At 39.4% G+C, this 12,899-nt stretch overlaps 1 protein-coding gene across 4 annotated transcripts in view; it reads left to right on the top strand.

Annotated features, from left to right (window-relative positions):
* LOC118100437 (zinc transporter ZIP11) overlaps positions 1 to 12,899 on the top strand; it is a 123,149-nt gene that overhangs the window by 10,863 nt on the left and 99,387 nt on the right. For all 4 annotated transcript variants that reach the window (XM_035145550.2, XM_047338272.1, XM_047338271.1 and 1 more), the window contains exon 4: positions 9,226 to 9,384. In XM_035145550.2, the coding sequence (XP_035001441.1) occupies positions 9,226 to 9,384 (159 nt within the window). The remainder of the gene's footprint in view (positions 1 to 9,225; positions 9,385 to 12,899) is intronic.

The following is a 12,899-nucleotide window of genomic DNA, read 5'->3' as shown; positions in this document are numbered from 1 at the left end:
CATGCCTTTGAGACCAGTGAATTAAAATGTGGTTTCATAAGGATACTTAGCCTTGGCAGAGGTTTGGGCTCTCTGAGTACCCTTCTAGTGCTGAATATGTATCAAGAAGAACATTTTCTAAAAGAGTGGGATGTCACTGCGTTTATTGCCTGTTAAAGCTCGAACATGGCACTACAGTATTCTATAAATTCCTGGGTTTGAAATGTGTGGAAAGAAATGCACTAGAAAAATTGTGTTGTCAAATACACAAATAGAGATGGAGTATAACTTTTGTGAAGGTCATCTTTTTGATATCAGCGGTTGATTGATTGTCCTGGATCGATGTTAGTTGTTATCTAAGTATGTCGCATCAGGTGGTTTTACTTATTTGTCGATGAGATGGTGACAGATAATCTCCATGACAGCTGAGCAAATCATCCACTGATGACGCCCATGATATGGCTGAAAGCTCCAGTCGAAAACCAATAACGTGTTGTAATTTAAGGTTCACAGTTCCTCAAGCAAGAAACTGATCCAAAATTCCTCAAGATAGTCAGGCATGGTGGCTTGCTTCCATGTGTGTGCGTTTTTGTGTGTGTTACTGCAACAAGGTACTGATTCGAGAGCAGCCTGCAGTCAGAAAATAGCTTCATTGAATTTGACATGTCCATTATGTCTTAATGGAAATCATCCACTCCTTTCATAGTAAGCTTCTTACACAACTGTCACGTCTTCCTCTCACGAAAGAGAAGTCACACCAAGTCATTTTACAAGCTTATATGAGGCTCACTAGGTTTCACTGTTAGCACTGTCATTCTCTACATGCATTCTGTGCATCTGTTTCCCTCACTGCTTAACACACATCAATATAAAGACCTATAATTAAAAAACACATCGATGGAATTTACTCCAAAGAAACGGTTCCTTCTTGCCGAGAGCGTTTGCAATGTTCGTCACCCTGTGGATCCACTTCTCTGAATGCCCTCACGTACTGAGATTTATATTTAATTTAAAATGATTTAAAATTCATGTGCTGAGGCACAGCAAGTGGTGCTTGTTATGTACAAACCTTGAAATCCAGTGTTAAGGAGAGGGATTCGCCAATAAGCGGCATTTATGTAACAACACCTTACAGGATTTTTATTTTTTTATTTTTGGGGTGTTATTGTTCTCAGATTTCAGCATTCAGAGGTCTCATCCATGGATCCACTGGGTGCACAGCAGCTGAGCTTGAAGGAGCTGGAGCAGAGGTCCAGGCATTTGTCAATATGGACTTTACTTCTGTTGCCGTGCCGCTGCCAGATCCAGTACATGTTGTGTTCAAGAAGAATAGGCGTTGGCATCCTGAGGGTTAGACAGTACCTATTACAAATACTTAACAAGAGTTGCATGCGGCTTTTGCCACATGGTCTCTCACTGTGTGAAAATGTGGATGCAAACAGAATATAATGTTTTGTGTATTGGAAATGAAATCATTGCATTATTACTTTTTAAAAACCCATTCAATGTAGTTTTTTTTTCTAGTTTAAATAGCAGCAAATGGATTAATTTAATAATATGGACACAACAGACACTCTGCCTTTGTATTTATGTTCTTTCGTACAGATTATGAAGAGTTATAGAGGATAACGTTATATAGAGGACCTTTCAAAATCCATGTTACAAAATGCTCTACAATGGCAGCAAAATAAAACAGAATAGTCATAAAATCATCAGAAAAATGAAATCATCATTTTAAAATGGAGCAAGTAAAACAATTTGATGCATGAAAACCAATAAGGTATGGACCTGTATGTTTGTTAATGTTCCTTGTGAGGAAATGTAGGCCTTACCTTAATATCAATATTCTTCTCTCACCCTCTCTCACTGCGTATCTAGAATTTCGAATGAATTTCTTTATCCTAAGCCATCTCCTCACCTTTCCATCACAAGTATTAGTCGCACTGCATTGAAATCATTGAATTCTCCTGTCTGATTGACTGCAGCGTTGAGTGGCTACATAACAAGTTGTTGAGGGAAAGCAGGAATGCGTGTGTTAATGAAGCAATCGCACCAGACCAGCACGAAAAGTGTGAGATAGTGTGCACAGGGTTATTGAGGGCAAATCTGTTGTTTTTACATACTCTGGATGCAGCGTGTTTTATGATGGGTTCTAATTTCTGTTTTGTTTTTCTCAATTGTTTGGTAAAGAAATATTCTTATTCTGCATCTGTCTTATATTCGTGGTTCTGGTTGATACAATTTAAGACATTTTCTGTGCCATCATGATCACATATTGCTGTAGTAACTGCTGTAAGTCAATATTAGACATTATTTTATCCTTGAACGATGTAGAGCTTCGGGCTTCTTATAGTATACTTGAACAGCCCTGTGGCATAATGTTCTGCTACTGGAAAACAGGCTGAATGTCACTGATCGAATTAGTATTCAGAGATTGAAACCAAGCACTAATTCATATCCCCACTAGCAAGAGCGCAGGGCTGTGAGAATGGCAGTGTAGCTTCCAGAAACCATTCTCTGAGCTGTTTGACTTTAACACTCAAGTGTAGCACCTTTACACCCGAGCCATCTAGTAGCTGCCAGGCTAAAGATAAGCTTGTGAGTGATGGCTTTGATTCTAAACTGTGGTGAGAAAATCTACATAAGAAAAGAGTCTGAGAACATCTCCCTTTACTAAGACACCCCTATATATGCCCAGAGGTTTGTAATTCCTAGTCGTTGGGAAATCGTGTACTAACAGGGTCGTGCTTGTATTATTAAACAGGGCAATATTTGCATTTGCTCTGCAGTTCATGACTGTTGAAGACATCGTAGCCACTTAAACTTAAGAAAACCCAGTGTTGGTCTGGTTTGGACGGATTGCTATCAAATCTTGTGATTCGTGTTCCCCGTAGGATGAATCTTAATTACTTTATTGTTCCAACTTTTGTTTGATTTATTTGATGTGTTCTTTGACTCTTCAGTTTGATCCATGTCCCATTCAGTAACACGGAGGTGGTAGGTTTTATGACCAACACTGCAGCCAGCCACCAGGGGGTGATCAAGATACTTGGCTTCACTTTTGGGGAGACTTTATGTCTTCCATATGTCATGTCGTGTAATGCTGTGAACCAGCGGAATTGGCAAGGGATTCTCCTGATTTATTACGTAAGAAACCAAGTGCAAATTTTTAAGTATAAAATAAATAGGAGTAAATCAGTATTAAAGTGTTATATGTCCAATTAGGGATTTAAGTATTTGCTTTACATGCAAAGAAAAGCTTTAACTGCTTTACTGATAATATATTTCCTGTACTTTTATCTCTGCTTTTCTTCCACTGGTCAAATAAATTACATACCATTCTATTTTTATGGAAACAGTACTCAGCACTCTGTTGTATAAAAGGTTTCAGCTGAATGGTTAGAATGCAAATTAATTTGACCAACAAGTACTTAAGTGTGACCTTTTCGGGCAGAGACACTTTGGGTACTCATTAAGCAGTCTAACTATAGAAATACTAAACATGCATCAGCATATATTTTCCTAATTATGTAGAATTACCTTCATTCTGTACTTAAGTGTTGAAAACACTGTGGAAAAAGCATAATCCATGTTATTAAACCAGTTTCATAATGCAGGATTTCTGCTTTCAGACATGTCATGCTGTACGCTTTGGTGAAATTGCTTGGAATGGGCTGTTTGCTTGAGCTATGGTGATGCTGGTTGGAGCTTTCTTTTCTGAAACTGTAAAAGTGACCTGCAGTAATTGAGCCCTGACAAGTAAAGACCGGCTGCAGGACTCAGTCTACAGAACCCTGAAACTGCACCACCACTGCTGCACAATGAGCTGTTTGGCTCAGTACACAGAACACCGGACACTGGAGTATCAGTTGTTTGCCTGTTTATTCAAATTTTATCAATATTGAACGTATCACGGGTCCAAACCGCACCAAATTCAACACTGCACTTCCCTGGGCCCACACATGCCAAGTGTAAAACTAATAAGATGAACAGTTCTCTAGGTTTGTGCTCCACTGACTGACTGACTGACTGACTGACTGAATTATTTAATATATATCCTTGGAGATTGATAATGTTATTGGCGGCTTTCGCAAAATGCATAGTGACGTGACGTTTTCCCTTGACTCTCAATCGGAACATGTCCTTTTTTTTATCTGTATCTCAGAAGCCACTCAGGTAAATCGCCTCCTCCTCAGGGCTTTAGCATTGTTGAACAATAATGTTCCTTAGATTATGTGATGCATTCATTTCTTCATTTCTTTTACTCTGGAGACAAGGCTTTGATGCATGCATGATTTGATTGGTTTTGAAGAGACAACCTATTATAGACATTTTTTAAATGTATTGAAGACTCATTGTTGCTGCGTGTGTCCAGAGCAGTTTGCATTGTTGCTGCATACAAAAGGGAATGTCCTAATGGATAATAGTAGCATTATATTAAGTAATAAATCAGATAACCAGTTTTTGTCAGGTTTAATGGGAACATATTCAGGGATTTTTTCCCTCATTGCAATTTTTCTAGAATGGTTTTGAATTGTCTGTCAATGATACATTTTTGTCTGTTGTCTTGTCTTTTGTCATTGTCCCTCGCAATTACTATTTTAGGATGTAATTAATCTTCTAGCAAGTCTGTAAAATACAATGTATTACATGACAAAACTTTATGATTAATTGGTTCTCAGAGTTACCCTTACGATCCACTCCAACCTCATGGAAAAGGGTTTAGCTGAAAATCAGACCTTCACAATCTTGTTTCAGGTTATTTTACATCTATAGTTCATGCGTGTCTCTGCACTCGTCTTTCCATCTTCACCTTCAAAGAGCCATTTGCTAATCTCTCAACTGTAGAAATATGACCATCAACACTAATCCCTCGGAGCAGGCCTTCAGAACGACCAATATCTATCTTTATTTATCAGTATTGCACCTATTTTCTCCCTACTTTACCTCAGAAAAAACAGCAGTAATGAAAACCATTAAAAGAAGTCAGTGTCGTTTTCTGTTATTGACGTTAATCGCTCATATGAATCCTTCTAACTCAGCAGGGTAATCACTGATTGCAGGATTAATTAAACTGCAACGAGCCTTCAGATGATTGTTCTCACGCAGTGTCAGACCAGTGCATCCCACAGTGTCGAGAAAAGTGTCCCTGATGATGAGAGCAGACTTCAGAGGGAAGTTTGATTAAGCAACTCATAATGTCCGTTTTCCTGTTTTATGTTAGGTTAATTAAAGTAGGACAATCATTAATGTTGTCTTTTGCGAAGGGAGGTTTGAACATACACTGGAAAAAGTCTTTTCTAAATGTGACTTAAAGAATTCAACTTGTCCCAGTGTAGTGGTACTATCCACATTCTATAGAAATCCTGGAAAACTACAAAAAACAAAAACCTGTTCAAAGGGTACTAACACAAGAGTCTCCTCATCCTCTTCGCATGACCTTGTGTCATCTTAACAGGATGTACACACAAGAGACCTTATAACCTCCGGTACCATACAGATAGTATGCGCTCCTATAGCCATTCTTTTTTCTTTACTTTTCTCTCTCTGTTTGTTTATTACTTTCATTTAATCAACTAGCTAATGAATAACTTAAAGATGGTGATGAAGTTGCCAATGCCTTCACTTTCCATCATCCATGGTGAGTTTAACTTCTCCATCACTGGCGGCTGTTGTGTCCTCCGGCAAGCTGTGTTTCCCTGGCCAGCTTTTCATTTCAAATTACAAATATGTTGGCAAGAGCAGCCTGTATCGACCCTTAGAAAAAAGTGATCTGGAATGCTTAATGGCCCAGTTTAATGTGAATCGTACGTGCCGATATTATTCAGTTCGTAGCCTCAAAAGTTGGGTACTCAATTTTTCATTTTTTCTAAAATTCAATGATTTTATTTGACATGACACGAAATTTGTTCAAATATATTCAAATTAGTTTGAATAAAAAGTAAAAGCCCTGGAATCCACAAGCCAACAAAGAAACAACTATGCACTCATTGCTGTATTAGGCCTATGAAATCTTTCTGTTTTATCGTTAGGAAAGAAGAAGAGTTGGATTTGAATCGAGCATGTATTCCTTCTATTCTTTCTGTCATTGCACCTTATGTGAATTGCTGTTTTTAGGACTTTAACCTTTATGCAACATTCAATTTAAAGACCCAGTGATCCAGTATATTTTGGACGCCAAGGTGAATTTGAAGCATTTGTGGGTTTAATCCAATTTATTTGGTTCTTTGTTTGGTAAAGTTACTTTTTCATTAGTTTTTTTTACAATTTGCAAGCCCACAGGAATACTAGAACCTCTTTTGAATGATTGTCCGGCTAACATTTGCTAATTAACACAAAACCACAAACAATGTCCAGGTGAGACTGATAAGAATGTCATTAATTGTGAGCGTCTGGGACAAATTAAAAGCTTTAAATTCAACCTGAAGGTCACACAACATGAAAACTGGAAATGAATGTCTACACCAAGTGAAAGATTTCCACACATTGTTCACAGTTTGTATAAGACAACATGCTCAGAATATCAAATAATGTAAATGCAGTAATGTGGTTCGTATGATAAATACATTTAGTCTAAATTGCAGTTTTTGGTCAGTCCTTTCCCCAAATTATTACGCTTAGCCGATCCATGCATATGCAGATAGATTCCAGCTCTGTTCACTTGTTCATATGATAATAAGAATAAAGCAGAATGCTCCATAACTCAATCTAACATGAGTCCAAAAAACACTATTATAATTTGACCCTGATTGAAATAACAGGGCAGTAATTGTGTGCTGGCATCAGTGGTAGACAGGTGATTCAATAGCCTGGAGACTTTGAATGCAGGCTTAATGAGTGAGAGGGGAGATTGTGAAATTGACCTGGGGGTTGACTGCAGGAAATGCAAATGAGAACGAGAAGACGTGAAGGAAGAAAGATCAGAAGCACATTGTTGAAATAGTGTCAGGGAAAAAAGGTATTGGTAGTAAAGCCACTGAACAAGAAGGGGGATGGTACAAAAGTAGATGATATTTTCCTTATCTTTCTATTCCTTATGTTCTTAGATCAAAATGTTTTTTTTCTATATTTAGTTTTTCTCAGGGACTGTGTGCAGAATTCAGTAGGTCTGAAAACCTGCTGTACATTTCCGGATGTCTGTGGCCGCACAAACAAATGGAGAATCTGATGTTGGGGTAGCAACAGTGTCACTATTCTCTTATATGGTCTTCAAAAAAATGAGCTTGGACTTTTTTGTATGAAGCTACATTGAGCAACTTTGGAGATTGTTTTCATGTCACAAAGAAAATGAAAAACTAAAAACGTTCTAATTTTAACTATATCAATCATCGAAACACATAAATTACACATGTTCCAGTCCTTGATGATGATAAAAGACCAAAAACATGAAATCCCACACAAGCAAAGGCAGAGTTCATGTATATTCTGTGCACTTTTGAGGTTTGGCAGCTGTAACAGCACCGTGTCAAACTGCTTATCATGAGCACTCTTAATTGGTGGGAAGTTACATGTAGACAGCTCCCCATTTTGACTCAGTTGGCACAGTGGGGCACAATGTCCACCAGATTGCAGAATTGCACCCTTGATTGGTAGAGAGCTGGGCTGGAAGTTAAAAATAATCTCCCTCACGAGTGTCCTTTTTTCTGTAATTGTGGGTTGTGTTGCTGGCTAGGTGTGAGGCCAAGTCTCTATCGAGTTTCCAAGTGAATATAAGAGCATGGAAAGCGAGTTAAATACACTAAATTGATGTGGAATCATGGGGAACAGTTGCTGTTATTGACCAACCACATCGCCTGGATGAAACTGCCTGCTATAATAAGAAGCTAAGTGAAGCAGAACAATTGAAAATGAAAACCTGCTTTGTAATTATTCATCAGGCTGCTCCTTTTATTATAAGTAGCACAATTATGCCTACATAGCCAGTGATTCAATTTGGTCCGGCTTTGAAGAATTGGTCAAGATTTTATTCAACTCCAAGGCCACAGTAATCGGTTTCACTCATAATTTTGTTTTTCAGAGCGTTTCCATAAAAACATAAAAAAGAATCAGCTGACACACGGATTGGGTGGATTTACACTCAGTTCAAGTCCTTCTCATTTCCAACCTACCTCACTTAAGAAAGCAGCAGTGAGCCCTGTTGATGCTCAGGGCCTCTCCATGTCTGTTTGGAGTATTGGGGTTGTGTGTTTAGTATACAGGGTTATAGTATACAACTAATTAAATAAGTTTTATATTTTTTTTTATATATTTTTTTCTGATATGCAGATTTTTAAAGAAAATCTCTACTAATTATTAGTTGAATTTCACTGTGCTGTGTATCGTTATCTGCAGATTAAATGAACGTTATCTTCATTCCGAGAATTTGGTCATATAAGACAGCTCTAGTCAGAATCATGTTTTACCCGACATGGTCAACATTTAGCAGAAGGTGTAGTGGCTAAGTCTTATCAGTCAGAGCTCTTTTGCTGCTCTTTGTAGTCTCTTAATAATATATATATATATTATATTACACTATTAATATTTTATAGTAGTTCTGTAGTTATCATAACCAGATTTTTTTTTTACTGCGTTCACAATCCTGATCCATATTTAAAATAATCTTTTTGGGGGCATCATTTTGTAAATGGAAGAAATGACGGCCAGTTCCAGCTGCCAGGCTCTGACAAGGCTAAGAGGCAATGACAGGAGTCAAACTGCAGTGTTTACCATAATGCATGTTCCAGCTCCAAGAGTTTTATTTACAGCCATGCCAAATGAACTGCAATCAACTCTGGTGATGTTATACTCCATCTGTGTGACTGACAAAAGCTGAGTGGGTTTGATGTCAGTGGTACATCACGTTTGAGTGCTGCAGCCCAAAACGACTGCATGATTGCTTTTGATTGGCAGGGCTGAACACCGACTCTTGTTTCACGTTTCCAGCGCTGATAACGTGTTGGGAATCAATGTGAGAGGATCAGCCAGAACACAAAGAGAATAACAATTGGCATGTTTTCAGTGATAAACAACAGAAGCTGCAGATATTCTGTGTGCTTACATGTACCTCGAATAGACCATGATGGGGGTAATGGGTAATTTTTGCACAACATCCACAGTTCAAAATGACAGGGGGGGCAGGAGGTTAGGAGTAGGGTCAAGGTCAACTACAACTGAAAAAAATTCACTGTTCTTTTTTATTTGAACTGCACAAGAATTCTGTATGTTTTCTCAATGCCCTCTCTCTCTCTCTACTTTTGCTTCCTTCAGGTAATGTTGGCTGCTTCCTATTGGTCGTTGCTTGCGCCAGCGATCAACATGGCCGAGGATTCTGGGAAGTACGGATCTTTTGCTTTCATACCTGTGGCTGTGGGATTCACACTTGGGGCGGCCTTTGTGTTTTTTGCTGACCTGGCCATGCCCCTGCTGGTAAGAACCTCACACATACAGTAAAAATATATTGAACAACAAAAGAGTGTTTTTGGTGGTAGGCGAGCAGGTGACCTGTCTAGTGTGTAGACCCCCCCCCCCGTCTCATAATGTAGACTTGCTAACTTTGGTTTATGCTGGACAGTATCAACCATATGATCATGGTAGAGTGTTAGCTTCTCTCCTGTCTGCAGTGTGTGTGTGTCTGCTCGTCTCTGTCACTCATAATTCAAAATGACGATCACATTTATTTAGTTCTTAACGATGATTGATGATGTCGGATCACCAATCTGGATCATTCCAGTCACTTTAACCCTGATGCCCTGGCTGTGCATGTCACGTCTTGTCTCGTGTGGCAGGTTAACAGCCTACCCGCAAAATGTTAGACTTTTTTTCATTGTGTTTCAATACGTGTCTTATGAACTCTTGAGTGAATCAGACAAACAGAGCCGGCCAGAGGCATAAACCAACCAAGCGGTTGCTTCGGGACCCTGTTGCCACCAGAGGGCCCCCGAGAGCCCTTGAAATGCCCCACAAGAAAGATAGATTATATATTAGGATTATTTTAAATCAATGCATGCCGGCAATCACACAAATACGCAATATAATGTTAATGGACTGGCAAGTTAGTACTACTGTGTTAGTCCTGCTGCCGCTGTCACAGTGCTGACACCAGCTCTGACAGCGGAACATTTGACCTTTTAAGCAACGAGCTCTGCGGTAGCTGTGTTCTACTTTGTGCAGCTGCTCAGCATTACCTTCCGATAGTTTGCACGTGATGGATTTAAAGAACATCTGTAATTAGGTAAACTAGAGAAAACATATCCTGGGTTATACCATTATTATGCACTGGACTCTGCTGTTCCTCTGTATTTTCTTCGGAGGAGGTGCATGTGTGAACTCAAATGTCCGAGTGAGGCGCTCTGCAGTTTCTACGGACTTTATCCACCTACAAGCAACACAGCTACAACTAATAAAAGTGACAATGGGTATGTTCGATTTACAGTGTGTGACAAACATTGACAATGGTCAATAGAATTGATGGCTCCGAGGCAGTGGGGGCCCCCAAATCAAATTCTGTGCCAGTGCGCCTGTGTCTGGGACACCATTGCTCACAGTGGGGGATGCTGGTTGTTTTCACCATGAGCTTTTTCACCGTTGTTTTAATGATCATTTAAATTTCACATGGTAATACTAACCGTCTGGAATTTCAACGTGGTTAATCGTGAAACCGTTAACCGTTTCATCCCTAGGACTAAATACACATTTACATCATTTGCGAATTATTTTGGTTTTAATTATTGTCCAATTATTGTCATATTAAATGTCAAATTAATTAAAGCAAAAATAAATAAATAAATAAAAGAACTACTGAATACTGAACTTTGGATAATTTGAGACATCACCCAAACCTCCATTCCATTCTTCTTACTATGATTAGAACATAATTACATGGCCCTACATGTAGGGCCTTTGATAGGGAAATAATAGGTAATCAAGGATCTAGACACTTAAATTACTACCCAAAATTATAACAGAAACTGTCTTTGACAGGTTCTGAAAGAGATAAAAACTTCGAATGAAGTATTTGAATTTAATTAAATTAAGCATTCAACTTCATTGTTGAAGTAAGTGAGCATTATGCGACTGCTCAACATGTAGATGCTGCCGGGGCTGAAGTAAAGAATGGTCTCTGTCTCAAGTCTAGTCTCAGTAAATTTGAGTTTTTCATCTCAGACTCTGGGATGTTTTGACTGTCTTGCTTGTTGAGTCTTTGGTCTTGACAAATGACCAGATAGCTCTCTTTCCTCTGTGTGTGTCTGTGTGTGTGTGTGAGAGAGAGTCATCAGATATTATGCCAGTGGCACTCTAAAATGTACTACTTTTTTTCTATCAAGTGTAAACCAACTTGAAACCAAGTAACGCAAGCATCCGCAGCTTATTGCACACGGCCCCAAACTCCTCTCGGTTTAAAGTAATAACTCTGTCTTTGCAAGGATATGTGACCGGGGCGTTGGTGAAAACAATTCAGATTTAGAAAGTTTAGATTTAAGATGTATTGTATGTACACACAGACCTAGGAATAGAGGTTAGTGATGTTATATGTGAGCAGGATTTCAGTGAAAATATATCCTCAGTGGTAACATGATGTATTGCTGCTATTGCTTACTATTAAAATCTTTTAGAATTGGTCTTGACTTGTTCGTATCTGGAATGAATATTCACCTCAGGTGATTAGATCACAAGCAGACAGCTTGAAGTACTTCTAATTCTTTGAATCTTTTAATCATCTTTTTAGTCTTTTAATTCACCCAAGATGTGTACGGACGCATTTGAGATCCAGTCACTCTGCCCACATTCATTGGTAGTCTGGGAAGCATGTGGCCATAGTCTTTTAGCTTTGTGAATGCAAATGTGTCCTCGGCCACATTGCCGACATCCCCTGGCTCGCTGCAGTTTCTTAATGAATGTAAAGTAATTTTTCATCGCAATGTCTTTTTGACTTAATTTTGGCTACCACTACAATGGTGCGGCTGTGGCTCAGGAGATAGAGCCAGTCATCAACTAATCAAAATGTCAGTGGTTCAATCCCCAGCTTCTCCAATGCGCATGCCAAAGTGTTCTTGGGCAAGATACTGAAAAGCCCCTGACGACTGTGGGAAGTGTGAATGGTGTGTGATAGAAAAAGCACTGCATACAGTAGCTCTGAATGAATGTGTCTGAATGAGTGAATGTGGATAACGCCATTCAAACCACAATAATACTAGAAATGTTCTTTGTAAATACGATCCATTTACCATTTACAATATCAACATTAACTGCCACATTACATAACATTACATTTAGCTGATGCTTTTATCCAAAGCGACTTACAATAGGTGCATTCAACCATGAGTACAAACCCAGAACAACAAGAATCAAGCAAGTACAATTTTCTTCAAGAAAGCCAAACTACAAAGTGCTATATGTAAGTGCCATATAAGTGCTACTAAAGTGCTACTTTTCTTTTTTTTATCCAAGGTGTAGTCGGAAGAGATGTGTCTTTAGTTTGCGGCGGAAGATGTATAGACTTTCTGCTGTCCTGATGTCATTGGGGAGCTCGTTCCTCCATTGAGGTGCCAGGACAGCAAACAGTCGTGATTTTGTTGAGTGGTTAGCTCGCAGTGAGGGAGCAACAAGCCGATTGGCAGATGCAGAGCGGAGTGGACGGGCTGGGGTGTAACGTTTGACCATGTCCTGGATGTAGACTGGACCCGATCCGGTCGCAGCACGATACGCAAGTGTTTTGTAACGGAGGCGGGCAGCCACTGGTAACCAGTGAAAGGAGCGGAGGAGTGGAGTACTGGCGTGAATTTAGGTAGGTTAAAGACCAGTCGAGTTGCGGCATTCTGGATGAGCTGCAGAGGTCGGATGGCACTAGCAGGTAGACCTGCCAGGAGGGAGTTCCAATAGTCTAGGTGTGAGATGACCAGAGCCTGGACCAGAACCTGCGCCGCCTTCTGAGTGAGAAGGGG

This window comes from Hippoglossus stenolepis, chromosome 21, assembly GCF_022539355.2.
Source record: "Hippoglossus stenolepis isolate QCI-W04-F060 chromosome 21, HSTE1.2, whole genome shotgun sequence".
Taxonomy (NCBI): domain Eukaryota; kingdom Metazoa; phylum Chordata; class Actinopteri; order Pleuronectiformes; family Pleuronectidae; genus Hippoglossus; species Hippoglossus stenolepis.
Note: the sequence above shows the minus strand (reverse complement) of the source record. Positions and strands in the feature narration are given on the sequence as shown.